Below are 23,411 nucleotides of genomic sequence, written 5' to 3'. Positions count from 1 at the left end.
GAAGTTTAGCATAAAAAAAAAAAAGGCAAAATGGAAAAAAAAAAACGCTATCCTTTATTTTACTGTTTAAATATATTACGGTTCCTGTAGAAACTGCCCTCTAAGTGGCGCGCTGGGATGAGCGCTAGAAGTTTTCGAGCTCCCAACGGCGCAGCTCTGTACACTTAACAGTTGTCGGAAGTCGCGGCTTTGACTGCATTCAAGTTGATCGAAAAACGATTTCTGTGCCCGTGAAGCATCACTTCCAGCTGAGTGGATATCCGCTCTACAGAGATTAATTCAAGACGGCAATTGCAGCTTTGCGCGAACAGCACAAATAGAAAAACGAACACTACAATATAAATACTGGCTACGAAGGGCCATGCGGGAAAACAAACTCATGGCTTGGAACCACATTGGAGCGGCTCGATTTATTGGCTTTCAAATAATTATGGCATGATCGAGCGTCTTCTTTTTAATAAAAGATTCATCCCCTGAGCCATTAAAAATAGCCTCAGATGTATGACATTGCTGGAAAAAAATGAACATGTTCGGAATATTTTTTTTTGCTTAGGGAGTCACCGAAAAATTCCGTACGTTCAAAACGGCCACTATAAAAGACGGGAACGCAGGGCTCGGTAGTAGTGATCGGGGTAGTGTGCTGTTGTATTGATGTTTGTATGTGCAATGCCTGTGTATGCGTTCAATATATGTTGACCTGATGTTCGTAGTGTGCGCAACGTGTCTACATGTGTTAGGGATTCCGAAGAAAAGGAACCGCAACTGTGGCGTAAAAAAATAAAAATATTTTTTTGTAAAACATGAATTGGGCGGTACCTAGCGCCACCTAGCCTAGCTACGTGCGATTACTCTGCTTGACCCTGCCATCTGGTGGCAAGCGATTTAACATCCTTTTACGCTACGCGGCTACGCCATAATTTCGTGTTACCGTGCTGAGATAAGCCAAGAGGTTGCTTCGCATTTGCTTTTTTTTGAGAGCGGCTTTTGGTTTTGCGGGCGAATGATTTTCACTCCTCCGTGATGTGCGGTTGACGCTACGGTTGACGAAGGAATTGTGGCTCGAGGAATAGCAAAGGTAGGACATAAAGTGCGCGAACTGAGTGCCGGTTGTCTCCGTTGAACATCGCAGTGCTGACGATGAGAAGACTGAGTGACTGCATGCTTTCGAAACGTAAGTTTCTTTACCTGCAGGGGTAAAGAAACTTCGGAAATAAATACAGTTCGCGGAAAGCTCGTGTTACGTTTTTATTTCCTGCTCCTCTCGCTTCGTGCAATAGACTTAGTGTTCTCGTTAAGCCTTACCGAGCTCGATTTGCTCGATTCGTGGCCGCCATAATGAGATGCAGTCGACGGAGGAACTTTTCCTCCCCTGCTTAAGAGACGAAAGTTTCTCCCTTTCTGAAGGAACATATGTGTCAAGAGCGTTCCTCCCTTTAGGGAGGACTATACTGACCCTTTTTTCTAAGAGTGCAGGTGTCTGCGTAATGTATCTACATGGTGGCGTGAGTAAATAACATATTTTTGTAGCACATGAATTGGGCGGTACCTAGCGTCACCTAGCCTAGTGTAACTGATATGCGGCAAATGAAACTGCTATGAAATAATAGGTTCTGATATGAAAAAGGTGTCCAATAAACATGTCAAATAAAAATTCAGATAATTTTTTTCAGTAGGATAGCTTTCTTTATTTCACTTTTAGTCTCACTCGAAAACAGGCGATAAAAAGACCAATCGTAAACCTCACCACTCCTTTTAGCTTTTGCAAACCGTCGTTTCTTTTCGGTCAGTAAGCGCTTTAAGTTGGTCGTACGTACCAAGGTGAAAGGGCGTTTGATCTAATTTTGATTATGGGTACGTAGGCTGAAAGCAGGTGCTGCAGCGTAGTTTTAATATTCATCCAGTTGTTTTCCACCGAACGACCCGCGTAAGTTATACAATATTGGTCAAAGAACAAAGCTAGTTCACCGTTTAATCCGTCAACATTTGCACGAGTGCAATCATGAATTTGCTTACGGCAGTTTCCGAAGCGCTTAAAGTGAAAGATGTTTCAACATGCAAAATGGCGTGGTAACTAATGAGGTCAATGACGTTAGTTGAGTTTACATATTCCGCATTAGATATCAAGAACAAATCTAAAGTTGCGAGACCCCGTGTTGGAACGTTCCCCATCTGTGTTAGTTCAAACGCTTCTAACAAACAAACTCGTAGTGACATCAATGCGCAGAGTTTGGGAATGGCTGGAGTGTTTTCCAATCTATTCTTGGAAAATTAAAGTCTCCAACTCTACCCGGATACAGTTTATTTCCAGGGTGGAATCGCACCTAACAAGAGAACAGGGAATGTCATTTTTAACTGCATGAGTACACTCCCTCCCTTCATAGAAATTAGATCCTTTCGGAAAAGTTTGTAGTTTTTACTTAAGATTAGTTCAGAGTTCTCGACACTGAACGTCAACCAAGTTTCTGTACCGAGAATAATATCTGGGTCGCCTCACGAAGTAATGCAATCGAAATAATCTTCTTTGGAAACTAAGCTGCGAAAGTTCGTTACAAAAAAAGATAACGTTGGTATATTTCTAGGATAACATACCGATGAAGATAGTTCGTTTCGAGCGAGTCACTCGGCTTTACGTGGACTTGCACGTGGTAGGACAAGCAATTGGATGACAGCGCACATTCATTATCGTACACATACGTTCAGTTTCCGACGCGTAGTTTGTCAAAAGAAAGCTTATATCTAATATTCTGGTCTCGAAATTGGGACGCAAAGTCCCACAACGTTTGTCTAGCAAATTGCACGTTGGGTGAAAAATCCTCAGAAATCCAAGCTCTCGGGGACACCACATTTTTTAGTTCGTGAGCATTTCGTAGGACCTCATCTTTGCTCTTGAACCTTAGGAACTCGATAATGACCGGCCGGGTCGAACCGGTTCGCCTTTGACCAAGCCGATGAGCTCTTTCTATTTCCCCTAGGTTTTCAGTTATGTTTTTTGTTTTTTTTTCTGAAGTTTGAAACTAACGCCTCTGTGTCACTTCACGACTCGTTTTCATCTTCGGGCAAGCACTTCAGAATTAAGTTGTGTCTTCGCATTCGGTTGTTCATATTGTCAAGACCTTCAGTAAGCAAAGTCATGTGGTCATGCACAATCGTAGACTCACGCTGAACATCACTCAGCGTTTTGGTAAGGGTGTCAACATTTTCCTTTACGCTGGTGATTTCGTTGACCTTTGTCTCCAAGTTAGAAACCCGTAACCCAAGACCGGCAATTCCAGCATTGATTGAGTCTAGTTTCTGCGAGCTTTCTTGTTGCTAATGAGCAGAACTCGTTGTTAATGCCTCAATAGCATCTTGCAACTTATCGAGTTTTTCTGCGGAAGTCAGAGGGCCAGGGTTTTCTCGATATCCCCGGATGCGGAAAGCAACACCAGCATAACGGTTGCGACAATAAGCAACTTAAAACAAACGAACGAGCAAAGACAGGAAGTATTTAAACGTCCTGATGGTAGGTGGTACAACCTTTAAGGCCGGTTCACACCCTTGCGACCGAGTACGACTGAAGGTTCGTTCACACTCTTGCGACCGAGTACGACTGAGAGCGACGAGATCTCTTACAACTTCTTAAATGTTTTTAGAATGAGGGAACACACTGGCATTGTGGCGCCATCTATGCGGTGACCCTAGAACTGCATTTCACAAAAGCGAAGGTTTTGCGGGATTTCCGAGGTCAAATGTGCGTAATACCCATAGAAAGGCTCGTTTATAACATTGACAAAAGTTTTTCGAGCCAAAAAAGAAAGGATATTGCGCGAGAAATAAAAAAAAAAAATATGGCGGACGGCCGAGTTTACACTGTTTCCCAATAGATGGCGCCAGTGTGTTCTCTGGTTTAAGAAGTTTTAAGGAACCCAGGTTTAAGAGGTCGCAAGCAGTCGCAAGAGTGTGAACGGGCCTTGACGAGATCTCTTGAAACTTCTTAAATGTTTTTAGAATGAGGGAACACACTGACATTGTGGCGCCATCTATGCGGTGACCCTGGAACTGCATTTCACAAGAGCGAAGGTTTTGCGGGATTTCTGAGGTCAAATGTGCGTAATACCCATAGAAAGGCTCGTTTATAACCTTGACAAAAGTTTTTCGAGCCAAGAAAGAAAGGATAATGCGCGAGAAATGAAACAATTATGCCGGGCCGCCGAGTTTGCACTGCTTCCCAATAGATGGCGCCAGTGTGTTCTCTGGTTTAAGAAGTTTTAAGGAACCCAGGTTTAAGAGGTCGCAAGAGTGTGAACGGGCCTTCACTTTGATCTATTTGAAAATCGACCAATGCGCGTTTGGTACGTTTGGACATCAACGCCCATAAAGTTCACACTAATGGGGATTTGCAGCCGACAAAAACTACAAACTTAGAAGATCAAAGTATGATACAGCGTAAACCTACCTGGAAGAAGTTCACGACAGGTTTAGCTACGATGACAAATTGGCTGCAAACCCCGCAGTTGGAATGGCGACGGCCCCTTTTGTGGGCGGCTGAACTCCAGGAAAGCAGATGGCGTAAGAACCAGCTGGTTGACGCAGATTTCTTGTCGATAGTGTAGGAGCAGTTCGTGTGCACACGTGGCGGGCTGAAGCTGCACTGTCAGCGTTGATGGTGGGTGAACCGGATGCACTTGCGAGTTCAACAAAACGGCCACGCAACAAAACGGCCACGAGGGCAGCCAAAAATCCTGGAAGCTCACGACAGGTTTAGCTACGGTGACAACTTGGCTGCAAATCCCCAAGCCTAACATGCGGTTTGCATTATTGATTACTTGTTGAATTTGAGCATTATATGAGATGTTATTTGTTATTTGAACACCGAGATATTTATATGATAATATAAATTCCAGGACAACGCTGCTAATATTGTAAAAATGACATGTGTTAATTTGATGTGATACTCCCATGGATTTGCATTTGTTAACCTTAAGTTTCATATGCCACCGGGAAATGCAATCATTGGTTATTCCCTGTAGATGGCTCGGTCATCTGCAAATAAGCCGATGGATTAAGTAACAGTAGGTAAATCATTAATATAAATAAGAAATAAAAGGGGACCTAGTACGTAACCATGGAGATCGCCTGAACATACTGGTGAATGAACTGAGTTACAACCGTTAACATGAACAAATTGTAACCGGTTAGTTAAAAAGGAATCAATCCAAGCTAAAACATGGGGTTCTGTGTTAATGACAGTGAGTTTATGAGGAAGAAGGCTGTGTAAAACCTTATCATATGCCTATGAGAAACCTAAAAATACACAATCTACATTTTAGTGAAAAACCCGAGACTGGGGTAAAACAGACGACTACAAGGAAGTGAAGGAGAACGTCTCAAACACAGCTAAACCTTTATTGGGGAAAGCACCCTTTATATAGACCATTCTATTTAGCGCTCTCTGGGCGGCACCATTTTGTTCGACCGCAGCGCCCTCTCCACACATCCGGGAAGTTCAGCGGGTTCGGCGGGGTAAAACGAGAGAGAGGGCACGCGCCCGACTCCGCTAGCAGACGACAAACCGGGAGGTTGCCGTTCTCCATCTTTGGGCTGTATCGGCGGGCTCTACCGAACATCGAACTCTCGCTCGTGGCTGCCGTTGTGAAGTGGTTCGCGTTCTTAGAATAGTTGTGGCTACTTCAAAATCAGCCTAGAGCTCTCTGTTCTATTTTGCTAAATGATTAACTATCATATCTTTTTTCCGTTACTTAAATAGCAGTTGAGTCAGCCGGCAGTACTACCCTCAACTACTGCGTGCATTGCGGCAGGAGAGTACGTTTTATTTATTATTTCAGACTTCCACTCATGGTCGCTAAAGGCCTACACCAGTACGAACTTTGTATAGTAAAAAAGGTACAGCAGCCGGATTTACTTTTCGCCAAAGAGACCGGCCAATCTGACACAGTTTTCCCTATTTTTTTTTTATTTGCACGCAGGTAACTGCGCAAATGGACCCTGTGAGTCTTTTTATTTAGCATAATATTACACGATAACTGGCATACCAAAATCTGCGCATCTGCGCTTGAAAGTTCCAAAATGACGCGATTTTAAACAGAGTTTGCACGCCAGCCGGACGCTAGCTACAGCCCACTCGGCGGAGCGGACACATGCGGGGTGAGAGGGGAGTGCATTTTTTTCTCTTTTACCCTCTCTGTTATGACCCTAATGGAACGGCCTATAGGGTTGAAAAAAGAAGGAGGGAAAGGGAACCCTGCTTCACATCACCTCTCTCCACAAAAGGTACGACATCAACTCTCTCCACCAAAGACACGACACCGGACCTCTAACAATGGGGTCAAACCAACAAAAGAACTGACAGCACCAAAGATGACACCTCAATCAATTTTATTTTTGTTTACTTTGCCTCTCCCCTCTACAATGCTTCGGCGCTTGAGGGTATGAACAATAAATGAAAAATAAATAAATAGATCTACCACGGAAGACAGCACCAAAGATGACACAATCTACCACGGAAGAACAATCAAGAGCGACATGAAGATTGTAAGTGTTAAGAATTAAGATTCGCACGAGAATAGTTTCCTAAATCCATGTTGAGCAGGGGCGAAAAAAAAAATTAGAATTAAGAAACACAACAAGATGAGAGTAAATTATGTGTTCCAGAAGTTTGCACGGGATGCTCGTTAATGAAATCGAACGATAATATAAGGCTAGACCTATCGCCACTTCTATGAGCCGGAATCACTTTCCCTACCTTCCAGTCTTCAGGAAGAGTACCAAGATTGAGGGATGGCTGGAGAAGCTTGGTTAGAGTGACAGAAAGGTACATTTTAGTGTTTTTTTTTTAATTTGAGCTTATATTATCAGTGCCAAATGATGAGGATAGTTTAAGGCCATCAATAATTTTGACAATGCCACCATATTCTAGAGTAATGGAATTCTATACGCAGAAGTTTAATGGGAGCCAGTCAGGGCAGTTGGAAAAGCAGTCGACGAACATTTCATTTAGCGCGGATGCACGCTCACTTTCTGGAATCTCTTCCCCTTCCGAGTTGGTGAGCCTTACACCAGGTTTCTCGCAGGGCTTCACAACATTCGAAAACTGACGAGGATTGTTGAGCAACATTACTGGCAAAGTATTTCCAAAGAAATGCTGTTTGGCTTCAAAATCAACATCAGCATAGTCAAATATGTGTTCAACACTTTTCGATGATTGACATTTTGGGATATTGAAGCAGAAGAGTAACAAAGAGTCATCGCTAAGACTGGGTAAATAGGTATATTGGCTCGTTTTTCACTCTGAGTGGATCTCAGTTTTATTGCCTTCAGCCACAGTTTATGATAAGCCTTGACCGGCCAAAAGGCGCGAATATACTTCAAATAAATTCATTCCGGTAATAATGTAGATATAATTAGAAATTTTATTGGATCTTTTTCAAAGGCCCTCTACCGCTACCGGCACCCGCCTTAAGGCCATTCATCGAAGGGGCAGCGCGAGCTCCCGGCCGCTACAAATTATGTGTCCTGAAAACACGATATACTAAAACTCTCTATAGGAGGTACTCACTGGACGCCATATTTGAGGGCGGTGTTTAGAGTGCATGCTCAGAACGAGCTAACATTAATAGCCTGCTAAGACCGGCAGCCTTGATGGTGCTAAATGCACGCTCCAAAAGGACTGCGGAAGCTCGCCGTCAGCACGCGCTCAGCAGCAGCGCACACGGATATAGCCGCCAGTGGATATTCCCTATTCATCTGGGCATTCTAGTTCACTTGAAACCATTAATAAGCCCTAGCTCGCTTGAGCGACAAACAGGAACATCCGACACCGACCAACTTCAAGCACGTGCATTATGCCCGCCATCTTTGTCGGGCTTGCAATTAGCGGCGAGATGTTTCGATGGCGCCCTCGTTCAGTTACCTTTACTGGCGTCATTACCTTGTGAACAACAAGTTCGATGGTGTTTATAATGGGCATGGTGGAAGCTTGAAATCATAGCGATCTCAAAGCAACACTGCCAACACCGTCAAAATTAAAGTTCTTACATTCCTCTTATTTCCGTCGATGAGACATCTTTTGCTGACGTCATAGTCAGCATTCGGCCTACTGTGGTGGGCCGACCACAGCGACGCTTTCGATAGCTCACGTCGCCAATACTTAGTGCTTACCTCGTGAGCACTAAAAAGTTGCAAGAATTCCACAAACATCTTTGAGTGCGTGCAACGAGCTTGAGTCTCGTTGAGTGCGTGCTGCACGGCACTGTCCTTTTAAGGGGTATTCACACGAGACGCGCGCATCACGAGACGAAAACGCGAAGCTTTTGTACATCGCGAAGCCTGACGTTTTCGTCGCGGGATGCGCGTGTCGTGGAGAAATCCCCGGGATTTCTCCCTTGTGTGAATACGCCTTTAGATAAACACTAAAGATATGAGCTAACTGGCGGCGTGGTCCGTGAACGTCTCACCACTCCGTCAAAAAAGCTGGACTCCCTCTCCGTTTTTTCTGTCTGAGCACGACAGCGAGCCGTTGCCAGCCTTGGCGAGTCGGAGAGGGGGAAGCGATGTGACTGGACCCCCCTCTGTCTACGTGCTCGGTGCGTTTCGCTGCACCCGGGAGTCGGGCCGGTTGCCCCGCTGCGACACCCGACTACACCCGACTCCAAGCAAGCCTTGGCGAACGAAGCCTTGAGCTCCTCCTTACTGTGCTCGTTGACGTGATTGGTAGTATTCAGTGGTTTCGTCGTAAAACACGTAACGGGGCGGGACGCAGTAGTTTGCCGGGACGTGTCGTGGCGAGGAGTAAAGTCTCTCAGGCTTTGAATGAGCTTTCTACGGCTCGCCATGGCCACGGCGCCAGTCTGCATACCCCATTACTAGTCTGCAAACGTCGGCGGTTTTTAACCTAGCATCCGGCGCTTACGCGCGTAGGAGTGCAAAAGAGTTAAAAATAAAAGTAAAACGAAATTAAAAATTTTTGATTGAGCAAACCGTTTAACAATAAAGAATTGTGGAGCGGATAAGCACCTTTCACGTGGCGTTTCAATTATTTCTAAATAACATGACCCCTAACTGTTTCGAATATAGATGGCGCTCCCAATCGTCCATTTTTTTGGCGGGCCCTTGGGGTTTTAAGGAGGAGTAGACTCATTCAGCGACTTCCTCTATGATATTATTTGAAACCATGTCCATTCGTTTGGTTCTCCGTACGATCGATCTGATTGGCTTACTTCTAAAGTTGGCAGCGCGCCTCTGGTGCTTCAATAAACCGATCTCACCGGCCAGCTTGACTACGCCACCGCTGATGTAATGCAGTGAGGGAACTTTAGTCTTTCTGCACGTGCGACAACCGTGCTGGAGCTCTGCGCGCGTAGAGCACGGAGTGGCACGAGCCGTCTCGTGAACTCCCGCCTGCCTCCTCAAAAACTAAAGTTATAAGGAGTATTCACTGGCGGCCATATCTGTGTGCGCGAATGCTGAGCGCGTGCTGGCGGTCAGTTTCCACAGTTCTTTTGCAACGTGCATTCCGCACCATCAAGAGTGCCGGTCTTAGCAGCCTATTGATATAAGCTCGTTCTGAGCATGCGCTCTAAACAGCACACACAAATATGGCGTCCAGTGAATACTCCCTATAGCGGCCTCACACATGCACCGAACGCTTGGAGAAATCGGTCTAATTGTCCTTAGAAAAAGAATAGACCGATGTCACCAGCCAGTTTGACTACGCCACCGCTGCCGCAATGCATCGAGGGAACTTTAGTCTTTTTGCACATGCGACAAACTCGCTGCAGCTCTGCGCGTGTAGAGCACGAGACGGCACGAGCCCGCGTGCACTGCCGTTTGTTCCCGTGAACTAAAGTTATGGCGGCCTCACGCAAGCGTTGAACGCTTGGTGAGATCGGTCTATTAAAAAAACTTACATAATAATGAGTTATGAACTTCTGTTGTTTGCAACTGAACAAATACTCCAGCTTTCATCTTAATTATTGCACTTTGTTTGGCTGGTTACTTGGAGGACTCGCAGCCTCAGCAGAAAAAAGTTCAGAATGAACCTACTGGACACCAATATGATGCAAAGAGTTAAAATATTTAAACTGATTGTTGTTGATGGCATTAGGTAGTACGTGAGCAGCATGCCAACCTTGGATTAAACTTCAGAAAGGTTAGGAAGAGAGAATACTGAGGATATAGAAATTATTACAGACTGAAACGACTGATGACGGGTTGTAACTAACAGGTACACGTTTTTGTGCCTGTGTTTCTGTACGTGCGTGGCTTAGGAAAAATGCAGGAAGATCCATTGGTGGATTCTTGGGGAATGCGTTTGCGTGACCCTTCGAAACGCCTCACACGTCCATCTTTCCCCATTTGAAAAACGCTAACGCTGAGCCCATGATTTTTCTTTTTTAGGTTTGTCTTATGGCTTTCTCTTTTGATTTTCTATTTTTTGCTGCCTTCTTTTAGGCCTCGTTACGGGGTCAGTGTTATCGTTTTCCAAAAGGAAACGTATGTGGAGTTTCCCAAGGGCCTTGTTAACGGATTCCCTAAGAATCCACCAATGAATCGCCCTGTAATTCTTTTCACATTTTTTCTGTTCTCTGCCTGTCAGAGTACGTCAACGCCCTTGGATACGGTCATCCATATCACTCGTGGAAATAATCATACCCATACCACTCGTGGAAGGAAGCGCATTCACATCACTCATGGAGGGAACCGCTTCCATCGTTTTAATTACACACACACATCACAGCCCACGCACCGGTATTACGGAAACCCAGAGCGAAGAACCACCGGCGACCGCAAAGTGGTAACTGACCACGCCCGTATTCCGCCGCGCCGCCGTAGTGTTGAATGAAAGGGCGTCATCAGAGAGGCCAACGCTGGGAACAATCACGCGCACTCATTAAAAACGAGTGCTGCTCTAAGTTATGTCCAGCGTTGGCCTTCTCTGATAACACCATCTCTTTTAACACTACGGCTTTGTTATCTTAGAGTTGCTGCGCGGTGCCTCCTCCTCTTTGGTTCCGAGCCTGCAGTGCGCGTGACCTCGTCGAAAACGAAAGGTTTCGTTTTGACGAAAACCCGGCGGTGTCTGTCAGTCTGTCAGCTTAGGGGAAAGAGTGAGAGGTTGACGCGTGCTGACGTCAGCGCTTCGGGCAAATAGAAGCGTCGAACGCGTCACCCTGTCCCCATGCTTCTCCCTCTCTCCCCGGCGCTGACAAACGAGGGACACCACCGGATTTTCGCCAAAAAGAGCGTTCTAAGGCTAACGCGTTAAAAAGTTTCCATAGCGTGACAAAAAGATCCTAGACCAGGTATTTTAGGAGCCACGGCATCGGTTGTTGTTTTTTTGATCACTAAAAGCTGAACCGCGTGTAAGCGATTTAGCAAGCGACGAGACGAGTGACAAACGACGAGAGTCAGCGACAAGCGACGCGACTATCGCTCGTCGCATCGCTCGGTTTTTGGATTTTTAGAAAACGTTGCTCATCGCTTTTGTCGTCTGCTCCCGTCGTTTTCCTGCGATTTGCCTTGCCCAGCGACTGGCCGAGAGAAAGCGAAGCGCGGGTCGCCGTCGCTTGTCTCGTCGCTCGCCAAATCGCTGACATGCGGTTTATACTTTATACTCCTGTCACCAGTTGTGTGCAGTGCAGGCGAAGGCAACGCCGGGTGAAGAGAGGAAGGGCAAGCACTAGAAAGGTGGGACGGGAGAGGAGGGCAATGGAGGGTAAGGGGAGAAAGAAAGAGCACTAAGAGATCAAGAACGTTAGAGAGGAGAGGAGGTTTCTCTCCGCCTCCCCAACCTTGCTAGTGCTTGGCCTCTCTTTCCTCGCCTGGCGTTGCATTCGCCTGTATTGCACGCAACTAGTGACACGGAGTACAAGTGATGGGGCTAGGACTTTAAAATTGAAAGGCAGGAAAGATGACCAAAACAAAAATAACGCTTTACACCTTGTACACCGGATCTTAGATTGGAAGCCTTAGAGATGTCTTTTCGATGCCTGATTTTCCTGCCATTGTTTTCTCCTCTCGTGTTTCCTTCGCTCAGAGGAGACAATACTGCAACACTCGACAATCCGATTGTCTTCTTGGCCAGCCCAGGATCCGCCTGCTGGCAGAATTCAAACGGGGCATGCGCCTTTGACAAACATTGAAACGAAGGGTGTTTCGTCTGGTTGCAGTTCATCATGCATCTTCCGGTCGGTGTCACCCTGGTACGCACTAGAATCGTTTTGACCCTTGTTGATATATTCCAGGACCTGTATATTTACAGTGAACGCAAAGATACGTAGGGTTGGGCGAGGAGAAACTACACAAAACGAAGATAACTCATTAATATTTACACAAGATATTCCTAAATCATTCAACACTGGTGTAATTTAATGTACAGAGAAATATTAGATTCAGTTACTGAAAGATTTCGCAGGCCCTGTAAATGTAATTTTTTAATGAACCTCTTTCTGTCAGATTACTCGGCTAGAAGTTGCCGTTATCAGTAAGGATGATATTGCGGGTTAGACAGGAATCACAGGTGGTGTTAGGGAAATGTTTTCTGAACATGTGCTTTTGATATCTGACCGTTCAGCATAAAGTACTGTCATGTGGTTCTATGAGTGTCATGTACTGGCGCTGTCAGACTTATGTCAGACAGAAGCAACCGATTCTTTCCTCTTGATCTTAACTATAGAACATCTAGTATAGTTAGAGACCGTTAAGAGTTCAGAGGAAGCTCCTTGCACCCCTTTCCGCTTTAGCAGGGTGAATGCTGGAGATAAGGCGACCTCTTTTCTCGCGTTCGCTCTGCTAAAGTGTAAAGAGGTGGGAGGAACTTCCCCTGAACTCTTAACCTGTCCCCGACTATAGGGAGCAACAGGCTGAACTTGGCAGAAGAAACTATGTATATAAAATCCTCTTAATGAACCGGTAAACCCCTAAACCGTGTTCTGGGGCAGGGAAGTCCTGGAGCTAGAAAAACTTATTCGAAACAATTGCTTTCCTTACAAGCCCATTAATGAACCGAACCTGTGGCTTTGTCATTGGTAAAGCAGGATCTGCGAAACCCAGATACACGTGTTTAGTGTGTAGATAGAAGCCTGTTTTTAGAAGTATTATACGACAAGGACCAGGTAAAGCTTTGACGCGAAGGCTCGCAGAAGAAGACCTGTAGAAAAAAAGCAGTAACACACAGACGAAGGACTTGGAAAACAGTAATAACATTAGGAAGTTTATTCACGTACATCCAACAGAGAAGCCCGATTTAACAGATCGGGTACGAGGAAGGAGAGCACGCAAGAAAAAAACAAAAAAGAAAGACGGGAACTCTCTCCCTCGCGTTCTGTTAAACTGCGCGTTCCACTGAGGTCTCAGGATCACGTGACGTCATCACTTTCTTGTTTTTTTTTCCTTTTGTTGAGATCACGCAGTCGTGCAAGACAAGTTACAAAACGAAACTTGTTATGCAACGGCGTCCCATTTCTTCTCATTTTTTTACGTCTTTTTCTCTGCAGGCGCCAGGGATAACTACTTCTGGACGCTTGTATTACTAAATGCCATGATACAGGGACACCTCTTGTTCAGAAGCGCCCTAGTTTCGCAAAAAAGCGGCTTTGATTTTTTTTTTCTTTTTTCCTGCTAAAGGAAGGAAAAGGCAGAAAGGCTGCGGAAGTTATCTGAGCTAGGAGTCTTCGTCTTCACTGTTGAGTCGTGGAAGAACGTAAAGTCCACAGAAGCAGCAGGTTCTTCTGCAGTTGAAGAAGCGCCAATGTGTCCGATCTTGTAAAAAGCTTCAGGATGACTGCGCAGCTCTGCTATTGAAGCATCGTTTAGTTGCCCAGGTAGGCGGAGAAAAGACGGGACAGGACGGAGTTGGACTTTCCGGTGGGCTTGGTGCCTGGGGGCGGCAGCAGAGCACTGCACCTGGGGTTCTTGGCGTCGAAGGAGTTGCACACGACGTTGGGAAGGTCGGAAGCGGCCATCTTCACCAGGATCTCGCCGAACTCAATAGCCTCAGCGCCGCACTTTTCGGTGATGGCCTTGCGGGTGCAGGCCTGGTACCTGGAGTACATGCTGCGCAAAAGAATCAAAAGAGGTTATTAGCATTGCCCTCTATGAAGCTACAAATCTAGCGGAGACCCCTTGACTCTCTCATATTCAATTTACTCCTTCGCGCTACGTGAACCTCTAACTTGTGAGGCTCGGCGTCTATTCCATATTCTGAAATATTTCATAAAGTACTGCAAGTATATTTACATTTATGTCAAGGCGCAGTAGTGGGGAACAGGGGAACAGTCTTGCAAAGTTGCGAATTTTAAACTCACCAGCAAGCGGCAGGGACACGGTCGTTGAAGGGGACAACGGCGATCTTCTCAAGACCAGCCTGGATGTCGGTAAGGCAAAGCTTCTGCTGGGGAAGGGTCTGGCCGAGGCAAGGGGCGTGCTTCAGGTAGTCTAAAAAACAAAAAGAAAATAGTTGATTTAAGTATACATTCAATCATCAATGCTCTTATTATGTCCTTGGGCAATCTGCCATGGCAGATTGAGGTGAGAAGAAACGGCATTGCGCACAGCTGTTTGCTCCTTGGTGCCTGTGTTTATGAGAGCAAAGAGCCCAGAGGCAAGACCGTCGTCAGCGAGTATAGCGAAGAATGTTTACGTGCACGCTTCGATGACGCCAAAACTGCCTGTGCTACGCATTAACGACTTTGTTTGTGAAATGAGTATTTTCAAGCAGTAGCGGCGGGGCCAGAACCAGGACGCGGAGAATCCTGGAAGCCGAACGATAAGGTTCGCGCACTCTTGGCTATTCCTCTTCCTCGGCGAGATCGCGGAAGCAACCTGACTTTTTTTTTTCCTCGTTTCAGGGTTGAGCAGAAACAGTCGAAGCTTTCCGCTATGGTAGCTTTGACAGTTCCTAGACGCGGTGGCGGAGACTTTGTACAACGTTCCGAGGAGGCACTTTTATACAAACCGCGTCGTGCAAATATTATTCACGCTTTCCTTATGCACTTTTATATGATTACATGATAAAGTTAGGACGTTTAATAAAGCTTTCCTCCCCTCATCTATGCCTCATTCTTTCGACTACTTCAAAGACTATATATGTATATTACGAGCATCAAATGTAACATAAGTTCGCTTATGCCTCCTCCTGCGTTATCGTGAATCTTCTTTTCGTTATCTTCTACAAGCATAACTGCATTATGCTGATATTTTGCTTTTTCCCGTTACCAGCGTGTTTCAGATTGTAACGTAGACTTATACGGTGGGCAGGTTTTCTAAAATATGTATTTTGCGCACCGAAACGCAAAGGGGGCCCGCCGATCCAAAGGCAACATAGATAGCGCGTAGACAACGCGGGATGACAATGCAGCCACGCTCACGCTGTCATTCGTTGACGTCGGGGGAATACGAACGCACATGGACGCGTTCGGGGGTAAACAAACGCACGAGGTGAGCAAGGAGCTGAAGAACTTGCGCGCCGTATTCCGATGCAGCGTAAAAATTTGACGTCATCAGATAAAGCTCGTCAAGCTGTCCATCGCGATCGTGATTTTGCCAGGAAGATACTCACTGGTCCTGATCTCAGTGCCCTTGGAGCAGAACTGCTTGAAGAGTTCCTGGGAACCCTCAGAGACGAAACCGATGAGCTCCCTCTGCAGAGGAGTGGTACAACGAGTAGTGAAGTTCTTGAAACATTCCTGGGACTCCTTCAGGAAACCGCACTGCTTGTCCACTTCGGCGTCGGTGGTGGCCACACCAGATGGGTTCTGGTTAAAGAGCAGAAGGGAGGCGGCACAGAGGTCCAGCTCCCGAAGGTGGCAAGCCTGGCCGTGCACTTGGTAGGCGGCTGTTGAAACAAACAAAAGAAAAAAGAATACACGCTGTTAGAATTGCCACCAAATCGTTTACGAAGGAAACTGTTACAAGAATCGAACAAATATCGCGGATGATAATAGGCTTGACATTATCTACTGAGCAAAATTGGAAAAACTAAGTGCCGACTTTTGTCTTTTACACATCACACCACTCAAAAAGGAATGGTTGCCTAGGGGGCCCATGACCTTTTCAAAAGACTGCTAGGAAAAGCCAACCTACATCACTCAACCCCCCCCCCCCCCCTTTTTTTTTCCTTTATTTTTCGTTTTGTTTAGTTTTACAATGGAGGCGAAGGTTACTACTGGGGAAAGAGGCGACCACAAAGTTTCAGGATGAGCGTATGGGTGTTGCCCCAGCCGAGACGCCAAGAGATTAGAGGAAGCTGGAAGCAAAAGTGGGGGGTCTTAAAGAGTCTCAGGGTCACGGCGCCCCGTACCTCCACAGGCGCAGGAGGGCCAGAACGGCATCAGGCCAAAACACCTTTTCTCTGTCGCTTTCCTCGCCGTTTTCTTGCCTTTCCTAATGGCTTCTGCGATTTTACTTTGCCGAAAAACGGCGGCCTTCTACTCGCGACCTTCGAACGACTCGAAGAGAATGACCAGATATCGCCTTGCCTTTCTCTCCTAGTCGTGCTATCGTACGCCTGTTGCTTTTCCTCCGGCGAAGTCTGACCTTTATCTAAAAATACGCAGCGTCCTACATCGGCTTCCCTGGGCAGCCAGGTTGCCTGCAGTGCGACATCGCCAACGGTTGGCTGTCTTTTCAGCAACGCCCATGGGAAACGCGAACGGACCATCTCTACAGAGGGAATGCGGGGCTCCTCTCGCTTTCGCTTTCACGTCGTCGAAGTGGGCGCTCATTCTCGCCCTGATTCCGTTGGACAACTCTGAATCGCTTTTCGGCACTCTTAAAAAACCATCGGCTTGCCAAGATCGTTTGTTCGTTCATAGTTATGCTACTTTTACGCGTACTCATTTGCACGTAGGTGTAGTTTGGATGAATCATTCAGGCAGTAATGAATGACTTCCTTCTTTCGCTAGATGGTCATTATGGTTCACTGACCTAAGTGCACCTTTTAAGTAATTGTGCTAGTACATTGTCGATTCGGGCATTATTTTTATGCGCAATAATAAATGCATGCAAAATTGAGCCTTGCGTGGAAATGGTTCATAAATATAAGTGAAAAACGGAAAGTGGGGGGGTTACGGCATCTCTGAACTGCCTCTCCATGCTCTTGGAGTGATAATACCTTCTGCTTGATACAGTCATGCGCTTATAGCACGTTTACCTAGGGGACGTGTACCTTGAAATATAGTGATCGCGAATAGTTCGATACTTATCGCGAATTCTTGACGCCGTTATTATATTTTGCACGCAAGATTTAAAGTACAGTAAGCTTCCCAGAGTCCTGCTTGGTGATGCAAGCATCGCGCTTGTGGTGTCACCTAAGTTAGCTCGCCTCAACGTCTCTGCTCGTGTACAGCGTCGGCACTCCCTACGGAGGGCTATTCCTTAGCGATGAATTTTTACAGCTCGAGCCTGTCTGCTTGGGTAAACTCCTCTTCTGGCGCGTCTATTTTTTCGTCCACCGGAGCGGTTATATCCGCGGAGAAACCTTCGAGACGGAGCGCGGGGCGTCGGTCCGATCGCTCCCCTCCCATCAGCGGACCGCTTTGGGGTCACTGGGACACCCGCCTCTCGGCAGCTCAGCCGCACCGAAAGCAAACACGAAAAAACAGAGAAGTTGCAGCTCGACAAGAGCAAGAGGCTTTCTCTTCTTTTTAGCCCTCAAGATTCGCAGCCACGGAGTCGAAGGCGGCCAGGAAAAGTCTACACCGATTCGAAAATCGGGCTGCTCATCGCGGAAGGAACGTTTTGGCGAGCGCTTTCTCTGTTTCGTGCTGTTGACTTAGACCTTCAGATAGCGAATACTTCCTTTCTTAAGTGCGCGCTTTTATCGCGAGATAAGGCTTGAAATTTAGTGGCTACTCTTCTGAAGGTAGGACTTGCAAAGTTCGCTTTCACTCTAGCTTTCTCTCAAAATAAGTTGCGCGCATTTTTTTCAACGCTGAACTTTATTAGTCAAAGGATCGCGTTTCTGATGAGGTAACCAATGGTAAGTTCGGTGCCGCGCTTAACCAATTTTTCGAGATAGAGCCAGTAATTATCTAGTCTGCGGCTAAACCCAAACACGATCATTTTCGGGGAAAGATATGACCAATATGAATGGATGAAACATTTCCCAAGGCAGCAGCTACTGAAGAAGAATATGCAAATTACTATCATTATTGTCGCCTCCAATAATCAATTGGCTTCGAAAAAAAAAAAAACTAGTCAAGACCCTAATTAGACAAGACGGTCACGTGTACTCACCGACGGCGATAATCGCGGCGAAAAGGGCGAAGGTCCTCATGTTGACTTAGATGATTTTCACTGGTATGCCCAGAGGTGCAGAAGAGCTAGCGTATGTTTGGAAAAGGGGCTATGTATATAGGTACAAGATGTCCAAGAGACTGAAGCCGATGTGGATGCCTGCTCTGGGACAGTCGGCTCTCTTATATACCGGTCTCTGGAATTGGTAAACAGCACCCTCACCCCTCCCTTCCCTTTCTCTCAGGTGGCTCGCTCTCACTCGTCTGACGACCTCCGCCTTTTACACTTTCGCCTCCGCTGGAAGGAACAGCAGCAAGGTAGTAGCGAGCGAGGAAAACGCCGGCGGCCAGAAAGAAATGATAAAGAGAAAATCGAAATAAGGCGATAGTAAGGGGGGGGGGGGGGGGGTAAAAAGGAACAAAAGATGGAGAGGAAACGAGGAGAAAGGGGCCCGTTCAGAGCTTGGCCAAGGTCTTCGCGACCATTTCACCTGCAGCATCTTTTTCCGTCTCCGTCGCTCTCCTCCCGTCATTGGTCGGGTGTCGAAGCGACGTTTCGCTGAACGGGTGCCGCCGCCATTGGGCGGCTTGGAAGGCTTACGTCAGCGGACGTCACCACGAGTGTGTGGTGATGCCATTACGCTAATCCCCCCCCCTTCTCTTTTGCAGTTGCGCGGGCTGTCTTTCTTCGAAATCAACGGAGTTCGCGGACCAGTTATGAGTCAGTGTAATGGTAATTTGCGTTTTCTTCGAGCAGGCTCGATGTCTTGCGAGGGTGTTTGGTTGTACCGGACTGTTATGAAACCCGATTATTGACGTTGTTTCGACGTGTGCGACAAGAGATTATAGCTTTGTCCATGCTCGTTCCGCTGTTCACTGGAAAGGAGGGGTCATCATTCTCGGAATCTATTTTTTAATGTTTCTCCCACTGGAAACTTTTTGGGGAGATTTTAGCTGGGAGGAGCTGCCTTCATTGGTGTGCATGCCAAGTCCGGTGTACGGGAGGTCGATTCAGTTGGCTAATTTCGCTAGCGTGTGAAGGCGCCGTGATCACGCGTTCTGGCCCCTTGTCCCTCGAAGCGCGAAGTTCGGTGTAGAGGCACGGGCATGCGTCCTTAGCGTGAGGGCAGCTCCTTCGACGAGTCTTCTCTGCGCCGCGGTTTGCACCCTACGCTTTCGGCGGCTTTTGTCAACGGGGGGCAGCTAATTTGTTGATCGCATTGGGTGTATCGCCTTCCACGTCCGATTCAATTTAATTTGGTATTATTCAGAAATTATGTTCGTACTCCAAAAAAACAATAAATTTAATATTGCGACTCGCAGCTCCTGGTGAGGCCTTTTTTTCTCTTTCAAGTTTTTTTTTTTAGTCAAGCATAACGTTTTACTTTTAAAGTTTGTACATTTCCATTGTTAACTTTTATACTTGAGGTGATGTAAAGTTATTTAAAAACAAAGCTACATTATAGCACTTTAATTTCGTTTTCTTTTCTTAGGCTTGGCAAACCTGTTCGCTATATTTCAGCAAACTCTTCTAGCGGAATTAGAAAGAAAAAAAGAAAGGTGGATTGATATTACAATGAAAACACTGCGTAGCCACGGACACATAGGCGGATAGCAAAATCAAAGTCTTCGGACGCGCGATGGTATATAATTTCAATTGGTTGTTCCAGGTCTAAGCTCTGGGCTCCACGGAGCGAGAAAAAGCAACAAATTTCGCCCGTTGGCGTTCTTTCTGTGCGTGGCTGTCAGAACAAAGGCAGTTGAATCGCGCACATAGCGAAGTTGTCGCCGGGCGAGGTTCGTCCGTTCTTCGCCGCACATTCGCTGCTTGGTGTTCAGCCCTTAGTCATCAATGCTTTCTTTCGCGCTTCAAAGATGCCAAACAGCGCTTTGTCACTGTGCAGGTCAACATTTCACAAACGTAATTTTTGTCCTGTTTTTTCCTCGTAAAAGCATTCTTTTTTTTTTTTTTTTTCGGGCTCATCATAATATTTGTTTGAGGTAAGATTGCCTGTTTCAGGCAAGTACCGCCGGTCAGAGCGCCTCTTTCTTTTTCATTTTTTTATTTCAAGTTGGCGCATTGGTTAAGGCCAGTTTTTTTTATTTTATTTTTTTTATTCTTTATATGGTTATAAAGGAACGAAATTTCTGTTACAATATTTGACGAAACGCTGAACGCACGCAACTGTTATATACCCTGTTAAGGAGGTATATAAGGTTCACGCGGACAATGACGAGGGAGATTATGAAATAATGAAAAGCCGCGAGGCACAAAAATAAAAGTTCATGTGTTCAAATTAACGGGAACAGGGCTCGGACGAGATGAGGAAGGAGGGCGGTCGAACTGCCGGAGCAGGTGGAGGTTGCTGAAGCAACTTGTCAATCTTCGTTTCGTAAAGGAAGTCTAGGTTACGTCGACATCAAAAACGACTCCTGCTCGCGCCGGTTTCCGTAGGGCGAAGAGAGGACAACTTGTTGTTGTGACTTTCTGTCCTGTGAAAGATTTTGTCAAGCTTCCGAAAATGTGTTTTCGTTAGGTTCTTTTTTCTTTTTTTTTTTTGTACTTAAGATTCGCGTTTTACGCACAAGCCTTCTTGGCTTATGTGGGTATTACTTTGCAAAATGTGTACATATATAGTAAAATTTTATTGTGTCGTGTTGTATTGCACTCGGAAAAGCCGGAAAGCACCTACATGTACGCACACCATCGACGGTTTCAGTTTGAGCTGTGGTTAGAGTGTTGGCGAAGTTTACCAACGGATACATTGTGCTAATTTATATAGTCTATTCATTGAGTTTTGACGGCGAGCTCTACGGCATTGGGGACACCTTTATTTATTTTAAACTAGGGTTTTATAAAGGAACCAGAAAGAAAAATAAGAGTATGCGATATTAAGTCATAAATATAATATTATGTTGACCAATTAGAGCCGGCAACAGATATGTCCTGAGTTTAATCTCATCTTCACTTACTCGAAGAAACAATTCGAATGCACTGCTATTGAGATGAATGTAGGACAGGTTCTTTTAAACTGATACAGCCAAACGAGACGTGTCATTTCTTGAACACACTGGCTATACTTTGTTTCAGCTTCGGTCCGAGCGTGGCCGATGTTATGAGCCGAAGGGCCAATCAAACAGCGAAAGAGGCACAACGTCATGGCGTGCTCTCTGCAGTTGATAGGACCAGCCGGTATTCGCCGTCTCTCTGTGCGCGCTCCACCATCGGCTAGTCTTATCAATAGCAGAGAGCACGCCATGACGCTGCGCTTTTTGCGCTTTTTGATTGGTCCTTCGGCTCATAACATTGGCCGCGCTCGGACCGAAGCTGAAACGAAGTATAGGTGTGCAAGGCTTAAGGGATGCCATCGAGATTTCGAAAACCAAAAGTCTTTATCGCAAAATTGATAAACTGAGATCTCCACGAATCTTACCTTTCATTTCGTTCGACCAATGAGACAGTTTGATTTAGAACTTCCATCTGCGCTGGACACGGACTACGTTATGCTCGATGAAATATTATGCCCAGTTCCGGGAGCGCTTTGATTATTTTTTTTATTGCCCCATACACTAGAGTAATATAATCCGCATACACCACTGGGAGGTAATTTTGCCGTTCGAATGATAAGCATACCATTGATAGTATATTTAAAGGGACGATGCAAGTATTTTTGTACTTCGCGCAAATACCGCTTAGAACGAATCCCTGGCATTAATGACATATAAAACACACTTTCGTTTTTCACCATACGCAATAGAAGTCGCAGAAAAAAATTAAAGAAAAACGAGCAGCGTTCACCCTTTCAACTCACAGCCAAAACGAGCGGCGACATGATCTGTAGTCTATAACATGCTGCCATGGCTACGTTTACACGAACGCGATCGTAGTGCATCGAATGGAGCAGGGACCAATCGCAAGCAGCTTGCCCCTCCTATTTCTTCTGCTACCAATCAAAATAGTTGTCCTTGAAATTACACCGCAACAAGGGAGTTCTATGGTCAGTGGTCTTGCGTGCAAGTACACATGGGTCCCAGTAGTTCCAGTAAGCACGTGTAAAGTGAAAAACATTCGAAGTGAATATCGTTGCATGGTCCCTTTAAACATAGCAAATTTCAACACCTTGTTTTAGGTGCCTTGGAAAGTTTACATTATCGTTTGAATTACCTGACAACATAACTTATCTGGAAACAATTTTCTGGACAGTTAAAATATCAGCATTTATATATAATTGTGGTAATTAAAGAATCAAGTCTATACGACCATTATTTCGTCTACACCATCCTCGTACTCCGATAAATAATAATAAAAAAGGCTTCAATACAGTGAAACCTGGTCGCGTGTAGACCTTCTAAATAAGTCCCACAAGAGCATTAACAAATGTCGTGCTCCACTAATTTCTTGCTGCTTGGGTGACTGTTTTTTTTTTTATTAAAAACAGTCACCCTTTATTAAAAAAAGGGAAATTTAATCTTCAGAAGTTCAATAAAAGTAGGAAAGTGATGCGCTATCTTTTTTTTTTTTTTTTGGTAAAAAAAAAGAAGAGAAAGCAAATACACAATCTGTTTGCTTTTTGTGTGGCAATAATGATAATGCATAGAGTAATTTATCTTATATTGGCGATTTTCATCGCGTGTTTTTGAACCTACGTACTTTCACGGCTCCGTTTTTTGGCCGCAAGGCTCTGTGAATATGTGATTCGCCCAAGAAGACTGGAGAGCGAACCTGCCGCTACAACTTTGTGTTCCAGCCGCTAGGTGCCGTCGACTTTGCTGAAGTCACCAGTACTTTACCGCTGGATACTCTCCAACCTAATGGTTATCCAAAATTTACACGTAGTTTTTTTCGTTTCTTTTTTTCTTTTTTTTTTTTTGTAATATGAAAATTTTGGGCTTTCGTTTTTTCTGTTTTATGATGGGGCATAACGCTTTTCCAGCTTGTTAAGAATGAGTCTTCGCTTATTCGATCCACATTTCCTTAACTCCGTGAGCTACATCGGTAAGGTTTTTGTAGAACAAAGCTTTTACTGTGCTCCCTTTGTTACTTCTCATTTTGTATATATGTGCAGTTCAGTTTTAAATATTTGATGACATATTACTCCAAGCAATCTTCTGGTGCACCACTGCAGGCATGCTAGTTGTTTGGGTCCATCACAGTATTCGTAAGTAAATGCGTGCAGG

General features: G+C 45.5%; 1 protein-coding gene across 1 annotated transcript; it reads right to left on the bottom strand.

Moving 5' to 3' along the window:
- Positions 1–13,183: 13,183 nt before the first annotated feature.
- LOC8037993 lies at positions 13,184–18,836 on the bottom strand. The gene is made up of 4 exons (XM_002406216.5): positions 18,235–18,836; positions 15,557–15,832; positions 14,304–14,433; positions 13,184–14,052 (listed from the first exon to the last, which is right to left on the bottom strand). The coding sequence occupies exons 1-4, from the start codon at positions 18,272–18,274 to the stop codon at positions 13,809–13,811; spliced, it is 690 nt and encodes a 229-aa protein (XP_002406260.1). The 5' UTR covers positions 18,275–18,836; the 3' UTR covers positions 13,184–13,808.
- Between the last annotated feature and the right edge of the window lie 4,575 nt (positions 18,837–23,411).

The sequence above is a fragment of the Ixodes scapularis genome, unplaced genomic scaffold, assembly GCF_016920785.2.
Source record: "Ixodes scapularis isolate PalLabHiFi unplaced genomic scaffold, ASM1692078v2 PGA_scaffold0__279_contigs__length_252992795, whole genome shotgun sequence".
Classification (NCBI taxonomy): Eukaryota; Metazoa; Arthropoda; class Arachnida; order Ixodida; family Ixodidae; genus Ixodes; species Ixodes scapularis.
Note: the sequence above shows the minus strand (reverse complement) of the source record. Positions and strands in the feature narration are given on the sequence as shown.

What these genes read in the sequence shown, in the direction of transcription:
- LOC8037993 (XM_002406216.5), bottom strand. Translation starts at nt 18,274, where the DNA reads ATGAGGACCTTCGCCCTTTTCGCCGCGATTATCGCCGTCG. An exon ending in GGGCACTGAGATCAGGACCA is followed by an intron (nt 14,434 to 15,556) that starts GTGAGTATCTTC and finishes TTTGTTTTTTAG; the next exon opens with ACTACCTGAAGCACGCCCCT. An exon ending in CGTGTCCCTGCCGCTTGCTG is followed by an intron (nt 14,053 to 14,303) that starts GTGAGTTTAAAA and finishes TCTTTTGCGCAG; the next exon opens with CATGTACTCCAGGTACCAGG.